At 47.1% G+C, this 23,026-nt stretch overlaps 1 protein-coding gene across 3 annotated transcripts in view; it reads left to right on the top strand.

The window, feature by feature from the left end:
• The window catches only part of PHACTR1 (phosphatase and actin regulator 1), a 554,037-nt gene that overhangs the window by 327,177 nt on the left and 203,834 nt on the right, over positions 1–23,026 (top strand). For all 3 annotated transcript variants that reach the window (XM_042985704.1, XM_042985705.1, XM_042985703.1), the window contains one exon: positions 17,144–17,308. In XM_042985704.1, the coding sequence (XP_042841638.1) occupies positions 17,144–17,308 (165 nt within the window). The remainder of the gene's footprint in view (positions 1–17,143; positions 17,309–23,026) is intronic.

Raw genomic sequence — 23,026 nt, 5'->3', positions numbered from 1 at the left:
ATCCTGTGTTATTCTAAGAAATGTGCATTCATTTATTCATTCAGAAATAGTGATCATTTCCTGTGTGTCATAAATGGTCCTTACCCACCAATCTACTAGGGACAGGTCCCTTAGGCTGCGTTGGCTGCCGTGAGAGAGGACTTTGTGCATTTTGACCTTAAAAACTAAGGTCATTCACTGTCTAACATAAATTTGTAAGTGGAGCTGGTTCCAAGCCTGATTCCATGGTGCCATGATTTTGTGCTTTGTCCTCTTTTGCTTCTGGACCCATCCTCGGGCTGGTTGAAAGATGGATATGACAGTTCAGGCCTCACATCCTGAGGACACAGTGACCAAAGGCAGAAACAGGACTGTCTCTCGTTGGCTAGGAAGGAAGCCGTTCTTAGAAGCCCTTCTTAGAAGCAAGCCCTGCCACCTCCAGGCATCCCTTACAGATCTCACCAGATCTGGACGGCCTACCGACTCCTAATTACTGACCAGAGATCCACTCACTAGTGCTGGGATTAGATTTTAGGAAGCTCATGGTCCCGTAGAGAAGGATAAATAACTGAGTACTAACTGGGTCCTCCTAAGAAGGAAGATGTGCAGAAATGGGCTTGACATTTTCCATTAAAGAGAAGGCTGGCATTCCGAAGTGACACAAATAATCATCCAGGCAGAGGGCATGGCAGGTGTAAAGGCCTTGAGGCAGATATGATGTGTTTCTTGTTGCGTCTGATGAACAGAAAGATGAGCAGGGTTGGAGCCAGTGAATGGGGCAGATCATGGCCCCCTGAGTTGATGTAAAGACTGTGGGTCATTGGCCTGAGAGCAGGATGATTCACTGGGGGCTTTAGGGCAGAGCAGTGACATGTTTGGGAGAGATTCTCAGGCTGCTGTGCCAAGGACGTGGAGGTGAACAGTAGGAGTAAGAATGGAAATCGGCCGTGGGGACAACTGGTCTACCCTGAGGACGAAAGTAGAGAGGGTTGAGAAATATTGAAGAATTTGTTCTGACCCCTCTTGTTGATGAATTGGATCTGGGGGGAGGTGAGGGAAGAGGTGGGGTCAAAAACGACTCACGGGTTTCTGTCTCAGCAATTACAAAACTGGCCTTGCCATTCCAGAAGAAGTGATCAGATTGAGGGTGAAAGTAATTCACTTTCGGTAAAGTGAATGTGAGACGCCTGTGACATATTTAGAGACAGTAGAAGTAACACAGAGTGATTCAGACACCATTCAAAATCTTCGTTGTGTGAAATAATCACATTTTCACAGTAACCCAAGGAGGCAGATGCTGTTGTTATTCCCATTTTACAGATGTGGTAACTGAGACCCAGAGAAGTATTTGGGCCAGAGTTAACACAGCTAGTAAGGTGTCGTATCACTTAGGAAAGCCTTCTAGGCTAGAAGCTTACCTTTAGAAATCTTCGGCTTATCAACGTTAAAGCCGTGGGAATAAACAAAGTTGTTTAGGGAGAGCCGACCTTCGGGAAATTCCGTGATTAACTCAAAGTCTGAAAGATATACAGGTTCTCTAAAATATTTAGTTTTTTTAACATTTATTCATTTTTGAGAGTGAGAGAGACAGAGCATGAGTGGGGGAGGGGGGAGGCGGAGAGTGTGGGAGACACAGAATTTGAAGGAAGCGCCAGTCTCTGATCTGTCAGCACAGAGCCTGATGTGGGGCTCGAACTCACAAACCACGAGATCACCTGAGCCGAAGTCGGACGGTTAACCGACTGAGCCACCCAGGCACCCCAATATACAAGTTCTCTAGAGGAGACAGGAAAGGAGAAAGAGGGGAAGAAAGTCTTGTATAGGTTACCTTTAAAAAATGAATGTTAAATTGTTAAAAAAAAAAAAAACAATAAAAGCGTTTGACGACAAGCTAAGAAACAGGCTGTAAAAGGTTCTGACATTCTGCCAAAGTGTGTGGAACACGGCCACGTATGTCAACGCTTGATGTTGTGCCACTTACAAACGATAGTTTGTATAAACTTCAGCAAGTCACTTCTTTGCATGAGGGTTAGGTTCAACTGCAGAAAGCAAACTCAGAAGAATAATCAACAGGACAGGAGTTTGTTTCTGTCACAGACAAGTGCAGAGGCAGCCAGTTCAAAGCTGTTATACGCGATGGCCCCGTGAAGTTCTCAAGGACCTGGGTGCCACCTAGCTTACCGCACTCCTCCAATACTATGAGGTGACCCTTGTCCTCATAGTGGCTGCCAAGTTGCAGCCATCACAGCTTTGCCCCAGAAAACCAGGTGAAGGGAAGAGCAGACCGGAGAGATGGCCCATCCCTTCCCTTTGAGCAGACTTGGCGGGAGTCACGCACAGAACCTCAGCTCACAGCCCAGTGGTCGAAGGTTGGTGATATGACCACACCTGCCCGCAGGGGAGGCTAGGAAACTGCCTTTTAGCTGGGCACAAAATCAAGAAGCTTTCACTAAAGAGAAAGGGAAGAATGGATATTGGCAGGCAACCAGCCATATCTGCCAGTGTCAATTTGCTCTTTTGTAAAATAAGGATTAACATATTCGCTTTCCCTCTCCCGCTGGTTTGTTGTGGGAATCAAATGACACAGCCAGGCATGCGCTTGATACGTAATAAAACACTGTTCAAACTGTTGCTGTGAGAATGACCATTGGCTACTCTCGCGCACAGTAGGCATTTATATTTTGAATGAAAAAATGTTGGGAAAACGTAAGATTTTCCACTAATCTGTAAGTGCACAAAGGCAGGAAATGTGAATTGAGAGAGAAGATTTTTCTACACATCTTGCATTTCAATGACAAGGCTTTCCTTTGCTTTCACAATCAATTTCGGGACAGCCAAGATTGATATTTGATTAGTTCTGCAGGAAAATGTCCCATCAGTATTGCCTAGGGGTGCTGAATGGAGGCACTGTCCAAGGAACACCGGAGAATGCTCTGTGGGGACAGCAGTCATGTTATTCTTCCCCATTCTGACTGGTAACATAACGATGCTTCCAGACCAAGGTCCCTGGAGAGGACCTCATTGAAGGTAATGAGGGAATGGCTCCATCATTCAGAAACTAGTTGGACTGATCACTAAGAAATTGGCTGCAAAGCGTCACTCCATTTTGTGTCTGGAGATTCATGGGTAAAGGCAAATGAAGTTCTTTTCCTTGTTAATTTCCTGATGACCCCGGATTTATTTCATCTGTGGATACTAATAGCCTTTTCAGGTTTTGAGTTTGCCTCCAGAAAGATGACGTTTTCGCCTTTAATAATGACCTTTAAGATGATTCTGTCATTAAGGGCAAAGAATTTGTGACCTTTCATTATATATGTGCTTGCTAGGTCCACATCAATTCCCCATTCCTCTCAAAATGGAATGGTGTTCGCTTTTGTGTGGTACTTTCCATTTTAGGATTTTGTTTGATTTTATTTGTATATAGATTTTTTAAATGTTTATTTTTGAGAGAGAGAGAGAGAGAGAGAGAGAGAGAGAGAGATGGTGCACACATGTGAGCAGGGAAGGGGCAGAGAGGGGGAGAGAGAGCAAATCCCAAGGAGGCACAGGGTTGTCAGCACAGACCTCACTGTGGGGCTCGATCCCACAAACTGTGAGGCTCGATCCCACAAACTGTGAGATCATGACCTGAGCTGAAACCAAGAGTGAGACGCGTAACTGAGTGAGCCACCCAGGCGCCCCCCAATTTTAGTATTTTTAGAGTAGGGGTTTCACCTTCTCCTTCCTCAACTCCCCTATCCCATAACTTGTGTTGTACAATAAGTGTGTAACAAATGTTTGCAGTCAAAGCACCATCATCTCCTATGCTCATGGGCTGTGATACCTCCCAAAAGTGCCCCAAAGGACAGATATGAAGACAGAGGGCCAAACGGCCCGTTTCTTATGATATCCCCTTTTTTTCCTTTCCTTGACCTGATGCCTTGTCTAATCCCTGGCCACTTTGGAAAGGGGACAAAGGGTAGCCAAATCAGAGCTAATTTCTTTGTGCTAAGTCTTATTATGTAACCACAAAGAAAAACTGAAAAGATGCTTTATAAAAAAATTAAAATACCATATCACAAGTAAACCTGGAGTCCAAAATCCTAACTCACAATTTCACTTTAGCCACCTGGGGGAGGATTCCCAGTTGGAACGGGTACCGGCCAGTTGGTTTCATCGTTGCTCTGGAGCGTTTGATGGTCATTAACTGTACTTTCTGAAGCCTTCCAGCTGAGACAGGGCAGCTGTCCTCCCTCCCACGCTGTCAGATGACATGAACCGGCAGTAAGTTCAGACAAAGAATAATTGGTGGAACCAACACCCTAGATTTGGAGCCAGGAGATATTTCATGAGCACTCACTAAATGCCAGTTATTAGTCTTGAGTTTTCATATGTTAATATAATGATTATTATAATAATTATAATACATGATAATGCCTTGGAGAAACAGGTGTATCATCCCTGCTTTGCTGTTAAGGAAATGCAATTCTGACATTAATCGGTCAACATGCCGATGGCCACAGAGCTAAATGGTGATTGGCACTGAAACCCCAGTGGTCAGAGTTCAAATTCGAGGCTCTGAGGTCAGTATATTCGGTCATTAAAAAAAAGAACTTAGGGGCGCCCGGGTGGCTCCGTCAGTTAAGCATCCGACTTTGGCTCGCGTCATGATCTCACAGTTCGTGGGTTCCAGCCCCGGGTCGGGCTCTGTGCTGCCAGCTCAGAGCCTGGAGCCTGCTTCGGATTCTGTCTCCCTCTCTCTCTGCCCCTCCCCCACTCACATTCTGTGTCTCTGGCTCAAAAATAAATAAGTTTTTAAAAAATAAAGAATTTCAAAATACACTCCTAAATCAATGTGAATTCAGAACTTCTTACGGAGCAAAATTAATCGATGACTTTCCCTGCTAAGACCTCTTTAGAAATTGAACATCTTTCACACAGAAGAGTAATAAAAGGTCCCCAGAGGAACTATTGACAGGATGAAAAGGACATTCGCCTCTAGAAAAGGACTAATGGAACTGAATTTCTGTGTTCTGAGACTGGGGAAATTAGGAATTCCTTGTGAAACCCTCAAAAAATGCATAAGTGGTTGCTTCCTTTCCGGAGTAACAGTTCCGGCAGGCCTAGGTTCGAGCTGCCGATGGTAAATACACACGGAAACGATCTACGAAAGGAAAGAAAGAAAAGACCAACACCCCTGCGAAACTGTCTTCTCCAGGAGGGCTGTTTAGATTTCACATAGTCACTGCACAAATGACCATGAGAAACCGGTCTGTGATTCAACGGGAGGTAAATCAGGAGACCGTAATGTCATCCGAGAAAGAAAATGAGAAATCTGAGCTTCAGAGGAAGTAGACCCGAGCAATCATTCTTCGATGGAACGTGAGGTCTCACGGGGTTCCCTGTTCCATAGGTAACTGAGTGGCCGTTGTTATGAGACCTTGGAATGAGCTCAGGGGAGGAAAAATGCTGAGGGTGTTAACCTTGACGGTAATAGAGGAGGAAAGGCTTTTGAAAAGAAGTGGGTCAGGAATCCTACCCACATTGCTCGTCTTTGCATCCTTAAGCCATCCGTGAGGTTTGGGGTGGACTGATGACAGGCCTGTTTCTAGATTCGGGAGCCCTGGGCCACTTCAACTGTCTGAGCTGGTGCACTCTGGGTAAGCCACCTGACTCCTCTGCATCTTACTTCCCGCGCCCCTAGAAGTCGTTAAAAAAGACACTGCCTCGGCACCTTGGAAATTGTGTCCCACAAAACGCTGGCCAACTCTGAGACCTCCGTGGTTGTCTCACTGCAGAACACCAACCAGCCGTATTTGTGGTCAAATTAAGTGTGGGAAACAAAGTGCTAAACAAAGTTTACAAGGTTTATTGCAGACCTCCTCAGGGCCCGAACAAAGGCTAGAATAACGTGTGAAGTGATTCTTTGACAAGAGAACCCGGTATGTCAGTCACAACTGCAGGGGAACACAGGGAATCACGGAAAGGAAAGATTCTAGGCTGTTTGTGGAATGCCGTAGTATATTGTTCAGAATGTGGTTCTTAGACTCCTCACGCCAGAATTACCTGTGGGCTGCTTATTACGTATTCATGTTCCTGGTTCAGATCTAAGATAGAGATCCGGGATCAAAAGTTTTAGCAGATATTTGAGTTGATTCTTACGTACACCAAAGTTTGAGATCCACCAGTCTGGAGGGTGTTGACATAGTTCAGAGCCTTCGAACTTCGTGTAATCTCATAGGGGACGTCCTAGTGGTGAAGTCAGAAGGAACTTTACTCCTTATTGACCAGGTGGTTGGCCTGATACGAGACGCCTTTCATTTTTAAACAACTTCCGTTGAGTCTGTATCACATGCCCCCGATGTCAGTCCTTACGAGTCGGTATTCTCCTTATGGTGTCGGAAAACAAGCTGATAGGACTTCCCTAAGGTCACAAAGTGGATTTGTGAGAGCCCTTCGATTCGAAGTGAGAGAGAACCCAACCTTCTTGGACTGGAGGAAAACCAGAATCTATTGGTTCATATCAAGAAACTGTCCAGTGTTATGATGGTTTCAGGAAGGGCTGGATCTAGGGGCTCAAATGATGTAAGGAAGTCTCCGTTTCACCTGAGCCATCCTTCCCTCGGTTTTTTTTCTTCTTCTCGTTTATCTCAGTTCTCAGACAGGCTCTCCCTTCCCGGTGGCAGGAATATTACCAGTAGCTTCATGCTATAGAACAGGGGTTGGCAAACCATAGTCACAGGGCTGGCTGTCTGGCTTTGTGAATAAAACTGCATTGAACACAGCCGTGCCCGTTTGTGTACTTTGGTCTGTGGCTGCTTTCATACTGCCACAGCGGTTGGGTATTTGGGACAGAGCTGTATGGCCCGTGAAGCCTCAAGTATTTAGGATTTGCCTTTATAGGAAGGGTTTGCTGACCCCTACAGGAGAAGCCAGGTTGTGTGGAAGTTTGATTTTGAACCTGTCCGAGGCACTATTTATTTATTTCAAGAGTGTCAGACCCCAGGGTCTGATGTTTTAAGATGAACGAAGAGCCTACATGACTTGGGAGTGTTGCTTGGGGTTGACAGAAGACTTGGGAGTTCATTGACTCTTGAAACAAACAAGTTCCATTCCCAACACAAACAGTGGGTTAAAAGAACAATGGGGGTGGGGGTGGGGGACGCCTGGACGGCTCAGTCTGTTGAGCGTCTGACTTACGCTCAGGTCATGATCTCGCATTTGTGAGTTCGAGCCCCGCGTCGGGCTCTAGGCTGACAGCTCGGAGCCTGGAGCCTCCTTCCGATTCTGTGTCTCCCTCTCTCTCTGCCCCTCCCCCACTCACACTCTGTCTCTCTCTCTCTCTCATAAAAGAACAGTAGGATGTTTTGTGAGTTTTTATAGTCTTACATGCTTTAGGGGTTGAAGGGTAGACTCCTGGAAGAGGAAACGGGAATTTTTGTCTTGAATATCTCAGGAAGAACTTTGTAACACCTATCATCGCAATAAACATAACGACACGGACATGTATAAATTTGAATTTAAAAAAGACGTCGCCCCCACGTGTCTGGTCTGTCAGCAGAGGCTTTTTGTTCATTGACGGCCTGTGGTCACGGAATGCAAATACCCCGTCAGCACAGTGCTTAGAAAACACGAAGTATTGGACATGACAGGATTGCTCCCTCTCGGAGCCTGGGAAATTACCATTGTGACTTAGAGATTCTTTTAATATTCACCAAGTCTAAGTGAAGGTTCTTGAGTTTATGGCCCCAGCTTTGACCAGACTTAGAGAGAGCCTGTCTAATCTGCGATCCCAGATGCAACAGCATATCTATTTATAGCCCCAGCAAAGTCCAGAATTGAGTCTCCTTGGCTGGGCTCAGTGGCTTGTCCCTAACTGCATTACTAGGGGTGGGGGAGGGAGGGTGGTAGAGAATGCAGTGTTCTGATTGGTTTGCACTGGACCACGTGCCCCCCCCCCCCCCCCGCGAGTCAGGAGTGAGACCATCCTTTCCTGAACCACCTGGACTGCCAGAAAGGATTCTCCAGTGGAACATTCCAGGACTCCTGGAGTTCTTGCCACCTGCAGGGAGGCCAAAAAGAACTCCTGCCCAATGGCTATTAAGTGATAGGTTCTGGATCTGAACCCGCGTCCTCCTGGTTTTAAAACTAACGTTTTGGGGGCGTCTGCGTGGCTCAGTCAGTTAAGCGAACGACTTCAGCTCAGGGCATGATCTCACGGTTTGGGAGTTCGAGCCCCGCGTCTGCTCTGTGCTGACAGCTCAGAGCCTGAAGTCTGCTTCGGATTCTGTGTCTCCCTCTCTCTGTCTCTTGCCTGCTCGCGCTCGCTCTCTCTGCGTGTCAAAAATAAATAAACATTAAAAAAATAAAAATAAAGCCAACATTCCTTCCACTGTGCGCAACGTGTAGTGAAGCAGATCAGACCCCGTCCCAGGCCAGACTCTGGTACCTGCTGAGCTCCTTAATTGCAGCCTGTGGGGTAGGTGCAGAGGAGACCACGTCCTTATGGTTCCACGTGTCCTAGTGACCTAGGGTGGGCGTCCTCCAGGGCTCCCGCATTCAGGCATGGGTCTATTTTGTGACCTCTCGGGACAAGGCAGATAACGCGTGTTTCCTCTTGCTGGAGTAGGATCTGTTTATACTGGCATCTGTTTTGTAGCCTTTTCAAAAAGAACCTCATCTCTGCCCTCTTCCTGGAGACATCCAGTGACTTTATTTTTTTTCCCAATGTTTTATTATTTAGTTTTGAGAGAGAGAGAGAGAGAGAGAGAGAGAGAGCTAGAGAGAGCCTAAACAGGGGAGGAGCAGAAAGAAAGGGAGACAGAGAATCCAAAGCAGACTCCAGGATCTAAGCTGTCAGCACAGAGCCCGATGCGGGGCTCAAACCCGTGAACGCGAGATCGTGACTTGAGCCGAAGTTGGCTGCTTAACTGACCGAGCCACCCAGGCACCACTCATCCTGTGACTTTAGTCAGTAATACGGAGATGTGAAAAGCCAAGCTCCCCCAGTGTGGGCAGATGTTCTTGAAAATGGACAAGGCTTGGGGCGCCTGGGTGGCTCAGTCGGTTGAGCGTCCGACCTGGGCTCAGGTCATGATCTCACGGTTGGTGGGTTTGAGCCCCACGTCGGGCTCTGTGCTGAGAGCTCAGAGCCTGGAGCCTGCTTCCGATTCTGTCTCTGCCTCTCCCCCGCTTGTGCTCTGTCTCTTAACATCTCAAAAATAAAGATAAACATTAAAAAATTTAAAAAAAGAAAGAAAATGGACAAGGCTTGATTAATAACATGTGTTTCTTTTCTTCGAAGCATCCTGTCATTCTGTTCATTTACTTCCTCCCCAATTGCCCCAAGTGTAAGGTGGGGTGAGAATAGCACCTCCTCATTAACGGGAGGATCACAGAAGGCAATATTTTAAGTGCCTTGACCAGTGCCTGGAACAGACTCAGTGACTAAACAGTGGAAGGTGTATCATCGCTCTCACTGTCATGGTCAATGACTGAGGAAGCACCGTCCTGTTGAGACTCTCCCTTCTTGTTGTCGGGAAACTGGAATGGCTGTTTCCGGTGTGCAGAGTTCCAAAGGTCACGTCAGTCATTGCTATGGACTCTTTCTGATATTGAGGCTCTTCCCTTTCTCTTTAGTGAAAGCTTCTTGATTTTGTGCCCAGCTAAAAGGCAGTTTCCTAGCCTCCCCTGCGGGCAGGTGTGGTCATATCACCAACCTTCGACCACTGGGCTGTGAGCTGAGGTTCTGTGCGTGACTCCCGCCAAGTCTGCTCAAAGGGAAGGGATGGGCCATCTCTCCGGTCTGCTCTTCCCTTCACCTGGTTTTCTGGGGCAAAGCTGTGATGGCTGCAACTTGGCAGCCACTATGAGGACAAGGGTCACCTCATAGTATTGGAGGAGTGCGGTAAGCTAGGTGGCACCCAGGTCCTTGAGAACTTCACGGGGCCATCGCGTATAACAGCTTTGAACTGGCTGCCTCTGCACTTGTCTGTGACAGAAACAAACTCCTGTCCTGTTGATTATTCTTCTGAGTTTGCTTTCTGCAGTTGAACCTAACCCTCATGCAAAGAAGTGACTTGCTGAAGTTTATACAAACTATCGTTTGTAAGTGGCACAACATCAAGCGTTGACATACGTGGCCGTGTTCCACACACTTTGGCAGAATGTCAGAACCTTTTACAGCCTGTTTCTTAGCGTGTAGCTGCAATTCCTGAACCAGCAGAGCTGCTTCTCTTTGCTGTCTTTAAAAATCAGTGCATCTTCGGGGCTTGGATTTAGGGACATTCTCATATTCCTCTAGGATTTCAATTACCGCTTTAAGAGTTAAGAGGAGATTAATGGAAAGACTCAAGCCATCGTCGGTCCCATCGGATCCATGAATTCCCTTTCTCTCCTCCCTCCCTCTCCTGGCATGGCGTCCTCGTGTCCTTTTGCCGGGTGCCTCTAAAGGATGCTCTCCGTCTGTTCACAGGGTTAAAGGCCGCACGCAGCCAGGCCATGAGAGCATCCTTTGGGACCTGCTCCTGGCAGTGGGTGGAACTGCCTCCTATCAGGCAGAAATCTGCCGAGCAGGAAAAAAGTTGGCCAAGTGGCTGAGCGGGTATGCTAAGTATAGGCCCAGTGTCCAGAGTACGAGTGTGGTTTCGTGGGGCGTGTAATTGGCGTTTCCCCTGGTTTTTCCTGGATCGAGAAGGCAGCCACCTGTGGGCCCAGAAAACTGAAGGGCACAGAGCTCTCTCCCCCCTCCTCACTGGGGCCTGCAGCACTCAAGTGGACTCTACATTGAGATGGATAAACTCTGTACTGCGTGCTGCTGTACTCCCATTAACACTGTGCTGGGCCAGGATCAGTGTTCATCTCCATCAGTTCTAATGAGCAGACGGGATCCATCTTTGACTGATGGCGAGGGATGGGGAAGAGGGTGGTGCTCAAAGGTCGGAAGGCTGGGTAAGGGCAGCGAAGCTCAAGAAAAGGGCAGAGCGAGAAGGCGCGTGGGAACGCCATAGATCCTCGGCGATGTTAGCCCCAGTTTGTTTTCAGGCATCAGGTCGGTGTTTGCACTGAACGCTTTGGCGGCCCCGTGGTCAACCCGGTAGTGTTGTTTGTTTCATCATATTTCGCCTGCTTATAGGCCTGGATGTGTTCTCTAAACCAGGTAACCTTCTCTGGACAGAAGAGCCTCAGTGTACCCCCTTATCCACTTCTTCTAATGTCCAACCCTTGTCCCGTCTCCTCTCTCCTCCCCATCTTCTTCCTACTCCTCAACCCATGGGCAGGGCAGGGCTCCTGATTTTCAGAACAAAAAAGTCTTCTTTTCTTCTTCTTCTTCTTCTTCTTCTTCTTCTTCTTCTTCTTCTTCTTCTTCTTCTCCTCCTCCTCCTCCTCCTCCTCCTCCTCCTCCTCCTCCTCCTTCTCTTCCACCTTCTCCTCCTCCTTCTTAAAAGTCTATTTCGAGAGAGCGCAAGCACAAGCATCACAAGGGTCAGAAAGAGAGGAAGAGAGACCATCTCAAGAAGGCTCGTCACTGTCAGTGTAGAGCCCGATGCGGGGCTCCAACCCATGAACCACGAGATCATGACCTGAGCCAAAATCAAGAGTTGGGCACTTAACCGATGGAGCCACCCAGGCGCCCTCCCCCCACCATTTTTTTTTTGTTCTTTTAAACATACTTCCTAGTTAATACAGATCAGTCCTAGATTGGAGAGAAGTTCTTCAAAGAGTTCTAGCCTCTCTAAGACAGTGGGGTATCATGGGGCACCTGGGTGGCTCAGTCGGTTAAGCGACCGACTTCAGCTCAGGTCACGGTCTCGCGGTCCGTGAGTTCAAGCCCCGCGTCGGGCTCTGTGCTGATGGCTCAGAGCCTGGAGCCTGCTTTGGATTCTGTGTCTCCTTCTCTCTCTGCCCCTCCCCTGTTCATGCTCTGTTCCTCTGTGTCTCAAAAATAAATAAAAACATTAAAAAAAATTTTAAAAAAAGACAGTGGAGTATCACTTACAGAGTGAAAAGGTGAAAATTCTGCCCTTTTGGCCTGATAATTCATATTAATCCCTCATTTCCCTGCCATAAGGTATCTCCGTAAAAGCACAAGTATGTGTTTCCAAAGGGGGAAGACAGAGTCGTGGAGAATTTCCTGTGTGGCTGGGTACTTGTATGACACCATCTGGCAGCTGTGAGGAAAAGTATGGCAGAAAGGTGGGGGGTGGGGTTCAGCCCTGGGCAGTTGAGCATCATCAACTGCCCACCAACCTCCCCTCCACCCCCATCTTTGGCCACCACTCCTAGGATGCTGAAATGTGGACACGACATCCCCTCCTCATGGAATTGGAAGGAGTGCATATTATCAGATCCGGCTACATAAGCTTTCTATTTCTGAGTTCACTTTGGGTTGCGAGGCTGGTATCTAATTTGCGAGAATCTTGGGTCCTCCAAAACTCCAAGGAGCACTTGGCACACAGAGAGGTCTCAGGGGGAGGAGGGATAGACAGAGATCCTGGTCTTTCTGCCTCCGTTCATGACTACAGGCATCAGATAGCATAGGCCCTGTGGCTTCTGAACTTCTCAGTGGGTAATTGTATGACTGACACTTTCTAGGACTCCTGGGTTGGAGTTCTTCCTTTGGATGAGCCTTGGAAGCCGAGCCCCCATGAGAAATAGAATGGTAAGGGTGCTAGCCAAAGTGCCCCCTGCTTTGCCCACCCCCTGTTGCATGCTTTAAGAGCCCACCAGGAGCAACCCAGGCTTCCAGAAGGGACAGGCTTCAGGCACATGCAGATACAGGTGCTTGGGTTCTCCATAATGGAAATCGTGCGTCTATTAAGTCTTTTCTCTCCTGCTTTTCTATATGTTTTAAAAAAATTTTTTAACATTTATTTATTTTTGAGACAGAGACAGAGCATGAACGGGGGAGGGGCAGAGAGAGAGGGAGACACAGAATCAGAAGCAGGCTCCAGGCTCTGAGCCATCAGCCCAGAGCCCGACGCGGGGCTCGAACTCACGGACCGCGAGATCGTGACCTGAGCTGAAGTCGGACACTTAACCGACTGAGCCACCCAGGCGCCCCTCTCTCTATTTTTTTAATGTTTATTGATTTTTGAGAGAGAGAGAGAGTGTGTAAGCAAGGGAGGGGCAGAGAGAAGGAGACAGAAAATCCCAAACGGGCTCCGTACTGTCAGCGCAGAACCCAACACGGGGCTCGAGCTCACAAACTGCGAGATTGTGACCTGAGCCGAGATCAGGAGTCCGACGCTCAACCGACTGAGCCACCCAGGCTCCTCTCTTCTGCTTTTCTAAAGGGAAAGAAAAATCATGTCCCAACCATTTTGCTCCCTCTGAGTGAAGCAAATCCCAGACATGTCATGAAAGGGAGCCCAGGCCGCCTGGTCCCTTAGAAGAGCATTTTCCTGGAGGCCCTGGAAAGATCCCAGAGCTCATCTGGCCAGGCCTCCCCTTTCTCCTGCAGATCTCTGAAGCAGCTCAGCCGGCCACCTCCTCCCTTTTGGTTCAGCATGCTGGCCTGGCAGTTGACATTCGAGCTGATTCATGTCTAAGTGAGCAGTTTCTCCGGACAGCTGTCTCCTCTCTCTGCAGCATGAGGAAGCCACGTTCCAGAGCAGTGGGCTTGGGCAAAGGAGCCTTTTCATCATCGGTGGCAAAAGAAGGCTGTTGTATTCAACGCGCCTGGCCTGTGTGCCCTTCCTGTCCCCTGGTCCCCATCCTGTTCTCTCCCGTGCTTCCGTGACCTTGGAGACCACTTTATTCGGAGTCCTGTTTTACTTTCTGTTGCTTTTCTCCCCATCCTTACCCTAGGGTGCCAATCCTCACTCGTAAACCTCCTAAATTTCCTTATCCAGTGGCAAAGTAGACAGGCTGGGAACCAACCCCTATTGTCAAGTGAATTGGGGGAGAATGTAATGTGGCTGATGAAACTATAAATCAGTTAGAGTAATCCAGTCTGCTCAATAATCTGTACTTAAACAGGCTAAACACCCTGCATTTCATAATGTACTTATTAAAGATCCATTTAACTATGGAGTTCTAATTACACCTTTAGAAAGCTCTGTCAGCTCCTTGCCACTCTGGGTTTCTCCAAGGCACTCCTAACTTGTTGTAATTATTTTAATGTAATTTCAGAATAATTTTTATTCATTTTTAAACAGATGTGATTATGACACCGCTTTTTGGTCCTGGCGGTGCATTTTTCTTCAGGCAGCTAGCGATTCCGATTTTATCCTTCGTGAGACGTGGATAATGGGATCCGTGGATAACGGATCGCAAGACGGTCAACGGACCGAATCAAACGTGCTCAAATTATTTAACAAATTATTACTGGATGTCAACTGGGAGAGCAAATCTCGGTACCAGTCCTGAATAACTTACACCTTGATTTCTTTTTTTTTTTTTTTTTTTTTTTTTGAGGGATTCAGTATATAATCTCTTCCTGTATCAAACCTTTCATAGAAGATATTTCAGGATGGCTACATTCGGAGCCGTCTCAAACTGGGTACTTTAAAATTTTTTATCTATTGTGTCTTAGATTAGAGAATCAAAAGAAAGGTAGAAACTCTCCCAACCAAGGGCAGATACCAAGATGGGCTCAAACTCGTGCATGTATTTTCAGTGGTGTATGATGGCCTGTTGGGGTCTGCAGATCCCAGGATGGGACCATTGCTGAGCGAGACTTCCATTTTGGCTACCGTGTGTGTTGAGGGAGAAACTGGCAGATAATTCTGGGCAAGCCACTCAGATGGAGGTTCCAGAGGCCAAGACAGAAAGTCAGAACTCTCTACTGTTAAGTTGTGGGAAGCCACCGAAAACTTCTGGGAAAAGCAGGCTTCTGGAAGAGTCCTCTCATGATAGTGTAAAATATAGGTTGGGGCGCCTGGGTGGCTCGGTCAGTTAAGCATCTAACTTTGGCTCAGGTCATGATCTTGTGGTTCGTGAGTTCGAGCCCCATGTCAGGCTCGCTGCGGTCAGCACAGAGCCCACTTCGGATCCTCTGTCCCCCTCTCTCTCTCTGCCCCTTCCTCACTTGCGTTCTCTGTCTCAAAAATGAACATTTTTTTTTTAATTAAAAAAATAAATAGGTTTGAAAGCTGGAGACTGGGGTTGGGAATGTAGGTTTGGAGTCTTGCAAAATCTGGACGAGCAACACTCATTAGAGACGAAGGAAAGAAACAAGGAAACAAGGTGATGGATGTGAAGGAGAAAGTGATCTTGTGAAAATGAAATCACTGGACTGTCTCAACTTTGCTTCTTTCCTGGACACAAAAAACCCTTAGTGTGTAATTTCCACATTTGGAAATTATCCGGCTTGCACCCTTACCATTATATTTCTCAGGGGGGCTTGGCTTCCAAGGCTGATCTCCCTATAGCGACTCAGCTACTGAGCATTGTTGAAGAAGCACCCACCCAAGCAGCAGATACCATTTAAAGAGAATGATTTCCGGGGCGCCTGAGTGGCTCAGTCAGTGAAGCGTCCGACTTTGGCTCAGCTCATGATCTCGCGGTCCGTGAGTTCGAGCCCCGCGTCGGGCTCTGTGCTGACAGCTCGGAGCCTGGAGCCTGCTTCGGATTCTGTGTCTCCCTCGCTCTCTGCCCCTCCCCCAGTCATGCTCTATCTCTCTCTTTCAAAAATAAACATTAAAAAAAAAAGGAGCTGCCATGCATGTAACCATGGAGTCAGAGGTTTAAGGGCCATCACCTTGCAACACGTCCACATTGTTGCTGCCCTCAACACCAAACCTGCACCTTCCCTGTGTTCCCTGTTTCCGTCAGCGAAGGGGGTCACTCCACTGGCGTGAGTCTGGCCGTTAGGAATGATCTACCGCCTGTCCCTCGGGCCCTCCCACTATGTCCTGTTGGTTTCGCTCCCCGACATCTCCCAGATACATCTACTTCCCTTCAGTCTTGCTGTCAGGAGCCTTTGCCAACCTGTCCTCTCTGTCACCAAGCGCACCGCCTGGCACATGGTGGAGATGCCCTATATATTTCTTGCGTAAGTGAGTCTCTTGAGTTAAAACCGTCTCAGGCAGACTACCAGGCCAGGCCGTGAGATGGAGCTTCGGAGGAAGCCTGTGTTGCCAAAGCCTGCGTGATTTTTCCGAAGATGGTGATAGAGGCCCAACAGAGTGGTTTTGGATCAGTCCCATGGCTCTAGATGTAGCCTGACTTTCTAGAACAGTGAGTGTCTCTCACCCTCCTGATTTTGCCAAGGGGAGTATTATTTTATTTTTTTCCTAATTCTTTCTGTCTTAGAAAGTCAAACCTGGGTATATGTCCCTCACTGGGGTATGCAGATTCTCACATAAGCTGGAAAAGAGTTGCGTCTTCACAAGTGATGAAGGAGGTCAAGGTGATTGTGACCTCTAAGGAAGGTGTCCACTGGGCGTTACGAGTTTGAAGGTCTTCGTGTCCTCACATGTGAAGTTACTGGGATTAATCCAGGTGTCCCTTCAAGTCAGTCTCCGATCCCGATTTCTAAGAATCTTTATTATTATTATTATTATTATTATTATTATTATTATTATTATTATTTAAGCAAAACACCAGGAACAAAAAACCCTAGAGGGACTAGAGCAGTTGTAAAGCCTGCTGAAGGGTGAGCGATTCTACAATCCGTCCATCCAAGGTGGAGACACTCACTTCAACAGATTCCAGTGCTGCTTTGGTTCTGGGCAAAACAAGAAGGAGAGTCATGGCAGTGGAGACACTGGCGTTGAAACAGACAGTTGGTCAGTGCTTTCTGTCCCTCCTCTGGTCTCAGCAGACAGTGTTACAGCGATGGCATCTGCCCAGTCTTATGTGAGATCTTGCTGGACCAGGCGTTCCACAGGCTGTCACTTGACTCTTCCTAATGCCCTCTTCCTGCCTCGTTGGGGAATCTTGATGTGTCAAGAGGGTTTGTTCCCGCCACCTCATTGACCGCTTCCTCTGGTGTGAGTTGAGGTTGGGTACATTTGGGGGTGCCCCAGATCCTCAGGGTTCTGGCGGACCGTCTCCAGCCTTTAGAACCCGTCGGTGTGACTTCCAACCCACGAGGCAGAAAAGAGAAACGGAGCCTCAGTCATGTGGTTTCTGTTATCTGTAACCATGGAAAACGCTGGCCATCTGTGAGGATCCCATTTTAACACTTTTTTTTCCCCCCCCTCTCTCTCTATTTCCATCTCTTTCTCGGGGAAAACAGCGGAGGAAGTGGAGAGGCTGGCGGCCATGCGTTCTGACTCCCTCGTGCCAGGTACCCACACCCCACCCATCCGGAGGAGGAGTAAGTTTGCCAACCTGGGGAGGATTTTCAAGCCCTGGAAGTGGAGGAAGAAGAAAAGCGAAAAGTTCAAACACACATCTGCAGGTAAGATTATTTTTTTTTCCTTCGTTTCGCATTGGGAGTTTGTTGACTTCAACTCTGTATGTTAATTAGTAGAATGTAATCATTGTGAGCTGTCTGACCCAAAGGAAGGAAAATCAAGCCCTAGAATTGCTCCTGTGTTTAATAATTCTGCAGGGCGATTGGAGATGGCTTTTGGATCCCTGTGTGTTTTCTTGCGTCTCAGGTTTTTGGTTGTTGTGTTTTTAATCGGCCACTTGTATTGGAGCTATAAATATGGGCTTAGAACTCCACCTTTTCGGTAGTAGAATGCTTTCTTTCCACCCCTGAGAATCTGTTTCTCATTGTTCACCCTTATTTTTACCGCTCCTGTAAAAATCAGCACACAGCAGAAAATAAGTTCTATGTGGTCTTTGGCAGATGAGAGTAGGTGATGCCATGGCGGAAAAATCTTGAATGAATGATTATTGGACATGGCAGGAAAACACAGGAGAATGGAGACAGAGATCACGGTAATGGCAGAGACAGCTCAATGGGCAGCAAAGGGATCGGAGGAAAGTCAGCACTGCTGAGGAGTACAGAGCAGAGACTCCGGGGTCAGACTGTGTGGGTTCAAGCCCCAGCTCTGATACTTGGTAGTTACGTGACCTTGCCCAGTTTGTTCAACTCTGTACCTCAGTTTTCCCATCTGTAAAAGGGGTAAGAATAGTACTTCACATGACTTAAAATTATGAGTTTATGTGGCATGCTATGTGGATATATTTTAAATGAGTAGGAGTGTGCAGAGGAACGTGTATATGGGAAGAGGTCTGATTTCACCCTGTCGGATTTGAAAGAAGATGATGAAACAGCTACGCAGATGCTTTTTTTGTTCGTTTTGTTCTGATCTTGCTCATCGAATGCCCGGGTCATTCCAGGCCTACACTCCAGGGCTTTATTTCCTCCTTCCTCTTCATCCTCAAAAACTCAACCCATCCTCTCCCCTCCTCAGGATCATCACCTCCCCTCCTCCTTTTCCCCACCCCCAGGACTAACCCTCAAGTAGGAGATGGGGTGCTTGTTGTACCTGAGCTGGAGTCCACAGATCTGGGAATTTTAATGCTAATTGCTTTGGGGAGCCCGAAAGAGAATAGCGAACACAGGAAAGTTGCAAAAAGTCTTGAAATCTTTTTGTCTTTTAAAATGTCTGTCTCTATTTGAGGGAGAGTGAGCCCGAGCAGGGGAGGGGCGGGGAGGGAGAGGACAGAGGATCCAGGGCGGGCTCTGCGCTGACAGCAGAGAGCCCGACGCGGGGCTCGAACTCACAGAGCACGAGACCATGACCTGAGCCACAGTTGGACGCCTGACCAACTGAACCACCCAGGCGCCCCCAAAAGTCTTGACATCTTAAACAGTTCTCGTGGACATCTCAAGTTCGTGTTTTCTGACTCTTCCTTCGATGGAAGCCCCAATGCCCCTGTTGCTAGAATAAGTTAATTCTTGAGATTAGAGCGAACCTCTGAACTCCATGAATCTCTAAACTGTCATCCCTGGGACGGAGACCCTTCACCTGACTTCGTTCTGCACCCTCGTGGTCGTTGTACAGCTGTACTAAAACCTGGAGGCCTTTCATGCGTTTCTAACCGCTACTGAGAGACTGACGGGCAAGCAGAAACCTCAGTGGGTGACTCCCCCGTGTCCACCCAGCTGGGGTGAGACTAGATCATGGCCTCCAAGAGGAGAAATCTTAAATATATCCTTTAGGCACAGTGAGGTGTAAGACACTTGAACAAGAAAGAAAAAGGGAGCGTTCTGTAAGCACTGGAAAAAATAACCATTTCCACGAGATTCCTTTTGACGGTCTTCCTGACTTTGCTGTGGAAAATGGCTTATAATAAAACAAACATGCAATTAACGAATGGCCATTCGTCAGCACGAATCCCCTAATGAGGGTGTTGGTAGATGCCTTTCCTCCTGGCACATCAAGAGCTTTGTTTTGTCCATTTGGCAAGACCTTAAGGTAAAGCTTGGATGCTTCCTGCATGCAAAGATCAGGCGTGCTGACTTCTTCGGGATGTTGGAAAACTAGTCCTTTGACAGATGCAAAAACAGTGACATCACATTACTCACGGATCATGAAAAGGTTGAGCACTTTGTTCATTTAGGGGAGGAAAAACAAACATACACATGACGGGCAGAGTTGCAGTTTGAATCGTTCTTATCATTAACTATTCTTAGCAAGTTCTTATCCCTCTTGCCTGATTAACTTGGCAGTTGAATGCGATATTTGTATGTAGTGTTGTTTTTTTTTTTTTCTTTAAGAGACGTTCAGCTCCTAAAGTAGAAAAGGTAGAGGGATGTACTGTGGAATATCTTTATATCCAAATAGATGGATGGGTACATGGAATGAGTGAAACTATTCCAGTTTAAAAAAAAAAAAAAGTCAATGGTTTACAGTTCAGTATACTTTGTACTTAACTGGATAAGGAAATATTATTCCTCATTTTTGGAAAGGAGAGACTTGTGCCAATTCTTGGCCCAGAGGAGGAAAAAAAAATGGCAGCATAAGGGCGCATAAGATGATAAATTGTATGTATATTCAAGTAGGAGTTGAAAGTGCACACTTTTCTACGTGTCGATAAGAGTCAAACGTTATATATACGAGAGGGTCGGTTGATGATGGGATTGTTAATGGTCGGCCAGTTTTAGCTGGTGTTCATAGATTTGTATGTGTGCAGACGTATTGTTCTTTCATTTATAAGATAATGTCCACAGTTTTAACTACAGAGAAGAAGTCCGTATGTTACATCCATTTTGTGCATTTGTATTTCAAATTGCGCTCCTAAAAAATATATGAAAAAGACATTAACGTAGCCCATACTTGGCCTGTTTTTATTTCCACAGTGAAGTGCCCTTATAATTTGCCATAATTAGCTATCCTGTGGTTTTCCTGGGTCTCAGGTTAGGGCTCATGTGTGTCTGTGCATAGCACATCTTCAGAGACATGCCCAGAAATCTTCCTTTGTAAGTTGTATAACAGGAAGGAAACTACATTGGGAAATTATGATGTCAACGTTTTCCTCAATTTTGGCATCAACAATTGCATGGATTTTTTTTTGAAGTGTGTTTATTTTGAGAGAGAGAGAGAGAGCAGGGGAGGGGCAGAGAGAGAGGGAGCGTGAGAATCCCCAGCCGGCTCCTTGCTGTCAGCTCGGAGCCCGGCGTGGGGGCTGGAACTCATGAACCATGAGATCATGACCTGAGCCGAAGCCAAGAGTCGGACGTTTAACCGACTGAGCCCCCCGGGCGCCCCCACGATTGCCTGAATCTTTTGAAGATCTCCACATCTCGCGCCGCTCATACAGCCTTCCTATTCCAGGCGGAAGGCCAGTGTCCTGACAAGGCCTGCAGCACCACGACCCCGAGCTGCGCTCTGGGTGGGGGTGAAAACACTGGAACATCACCATGCCATGACATAGGGAGACAACAGTAATGGATAGACCGTAAAATACGGGTCCTCCTGGAGGTGAACTTTACAGGCTTTGCAGCCTGTCTCAGAGGCCGTGCCCAGGGCCTGCCAGGCAGTTAGCCTGACACACCCAGCTTCTTCCGTGGAGTCAGCAGTGCTGGCCACGGCTGCTCTGGGAACAAAGACAAGTGATAGCCCCCCTGAAGTAGAACAGACCAGCGCCTCCCCAAAATAGTCCACTGCAACCGTCTTCTCCAAATTCCTTGAAAATGAGGACTGTATTTATAGAGAAATAGAACTGGCAGGGATAAACTCTGAAGATGCCACCGAATTATGCTTTTATTTCCTCTTGACAGAAAATCACAAGCTGCAGGGGGTTGGCCCTGAAAATCTACAACGTGCCAAAATTCCCTTTGTGCTTCTAAGCTTTTCTTCGTACCTAGGGCCTTGAGCAACGTGATATTTTTAAAAATTAAAAAAAAAAAATTACAGAATGTTACTGAATACCTACGCATACTGAAACTGTACCTGCTCTGGGGATATGACGGTGAGCAAAACCAGACCTTGTCCGTGACCTTGTGGCATGCACGGTGTAGTGGGGGGAGGCAGGCGATCAAAACAGAAGGATACAGGTAGGATCGCAATTGTGGTTAAGGGCAGTGAAGGAGAGGTACTCATTTGGGAGAAGGAGAGGGAAATTTGGCTCAGTCTGAGGGCTCAAAGAAACTGTCCTGAGGAAGAGAAATTTGAGCTGAAATCCAGGAGAGGAGCAAGAATTTAGAAAATGAGCCTTCCAGGGGCACCTGGGTGCCTCAGTGGGTTAAGCATCTGATTTCGGCTCAGGTCATGATCTCATCGTTCACGAGTTTGAGCCCCCCATCGTGCTCTGTGCTGAGAGCTCAGAGCCTGGAGTCTGCTTCGGATTCTGTGTCTGCCCCTCTCTGCCCCTTCCCCTCTCACACTCTGACTCCCTCTCTCTCAAAAATAAACATTAAAAAAAAATGTTTTAAAAAAGGAAATTGAGCACTCCAGGCAGCAAAACAGCCTGTGCAAAGGCCCTGTGGTAGAAGAAATAGAGATGAACTGGCTGGGAAAGCAAGAAAGACCAGTGGCTAGAGAATTAAGAGAGCTAGGAGTGTGATATCAGCTGAGGCTGGAGAGGTCACCAAAGAGTGGACTGTCACTGGGCCTTCATCCTGCACAGCAAATTAGACAAGGGTATGAGTGGCTCCAGGAAGACCAATTAGGCCACGTGCAGATGACAGTAACCTGGACTAATATTTGCTAGTAGAAGTAGATGAATTTGGGTGTTATAAGGGACAAGTGACAGGACTTAATGACAAGTTGGATTTAGGAGGGAGACAGAGGGAAAGGTCATGTTTGATACTCTACTGTTGGGTTAGGGGGTATGGTGGTAGCCTGTGCGTCATTGGTGGTGGGGGGGGGGGAGATGGAATTCTGATTGCAGGTTAGATTTGAGTTGGTTTTGTGATGTCTACAGTTGGGAGTTGATTATATGGCATGCAACGAAGACGTCTGCACTGCGTCCATAAATCTTGGGTCTTTGCACATCCGTGTTAATTAGAGTGATGCCCATGTAGGAAATGGTCTAAGGAACTAGTATAGAACAGAAAGAATGGAAAGAAAACAGGGCCAAAGACAGTCTTAAAGACAAAGGAAGACTATCATTACTAGTGACCGAAAGAAGAGTATGAACTTATAAAGGAGAATCGAAAGGCAGTGGCTTTGACGTATTTCATTTAGCATTATACCCTCTCGCTCCATCCATGTTGTTGCACGTGGCAGATCTTTTTTATGTTATTTTATTATAAACATTTTTTAATGTTTATTTTATTTTATTTTTCTGAGAGAGAGGGAGAGAGAACAGGGAGGAGTAGAGAGAGGGAGACAGAATCCGAAGCAGGCCCCAGGCTCTGAGCTGTCAGCACAGGACCTAATGCGGGGCTTGAACTCACAAATCGCGAGATCATGACCTGAGCCAAAGTTGGACGCTCAACTGACGGAGCCGCCCAGGCGCCCCAGATCTCCTTCTTTTTATGGCTGAGTAATGGTCCATTGTATACGTACACCCCGTCTTCTTTATCCATCCATCTATCCATGGACAGTTTGGCTGCTTCCATATCTTGGCCATTGTACACAACGCTGCGATAAACTTGTGGATGCACATATCTTTTCAAATTAGTGGTTTTGTTTTCCTTGGGTAGATATTCAGTAGTGGATTACTGGATCATAGGGCATTTCTATTTTTTTTTTTTTTAAGATTTTACGTTTAA

The sequence above is a fragment of the Panthera tigris genome, chromosome B2 (assembly GCF_018350195.1).
Source record: "Panthera tigris isolate Pti1 chromosome B2, P.tigris_Pti1_mat1.1, whole genome shotgun sequence".
Lineage (NCBI taxonomy): Eukaryota > Metazoa > Chordata > Mammalia > Carnivora > Felidae > Panthera > Panthera tigris.
The sequence above is the reverse complement of the archived record's forward strand: the minus strand, read 5'-3'. Positions and strand labels throughout refer to the sequence as shown.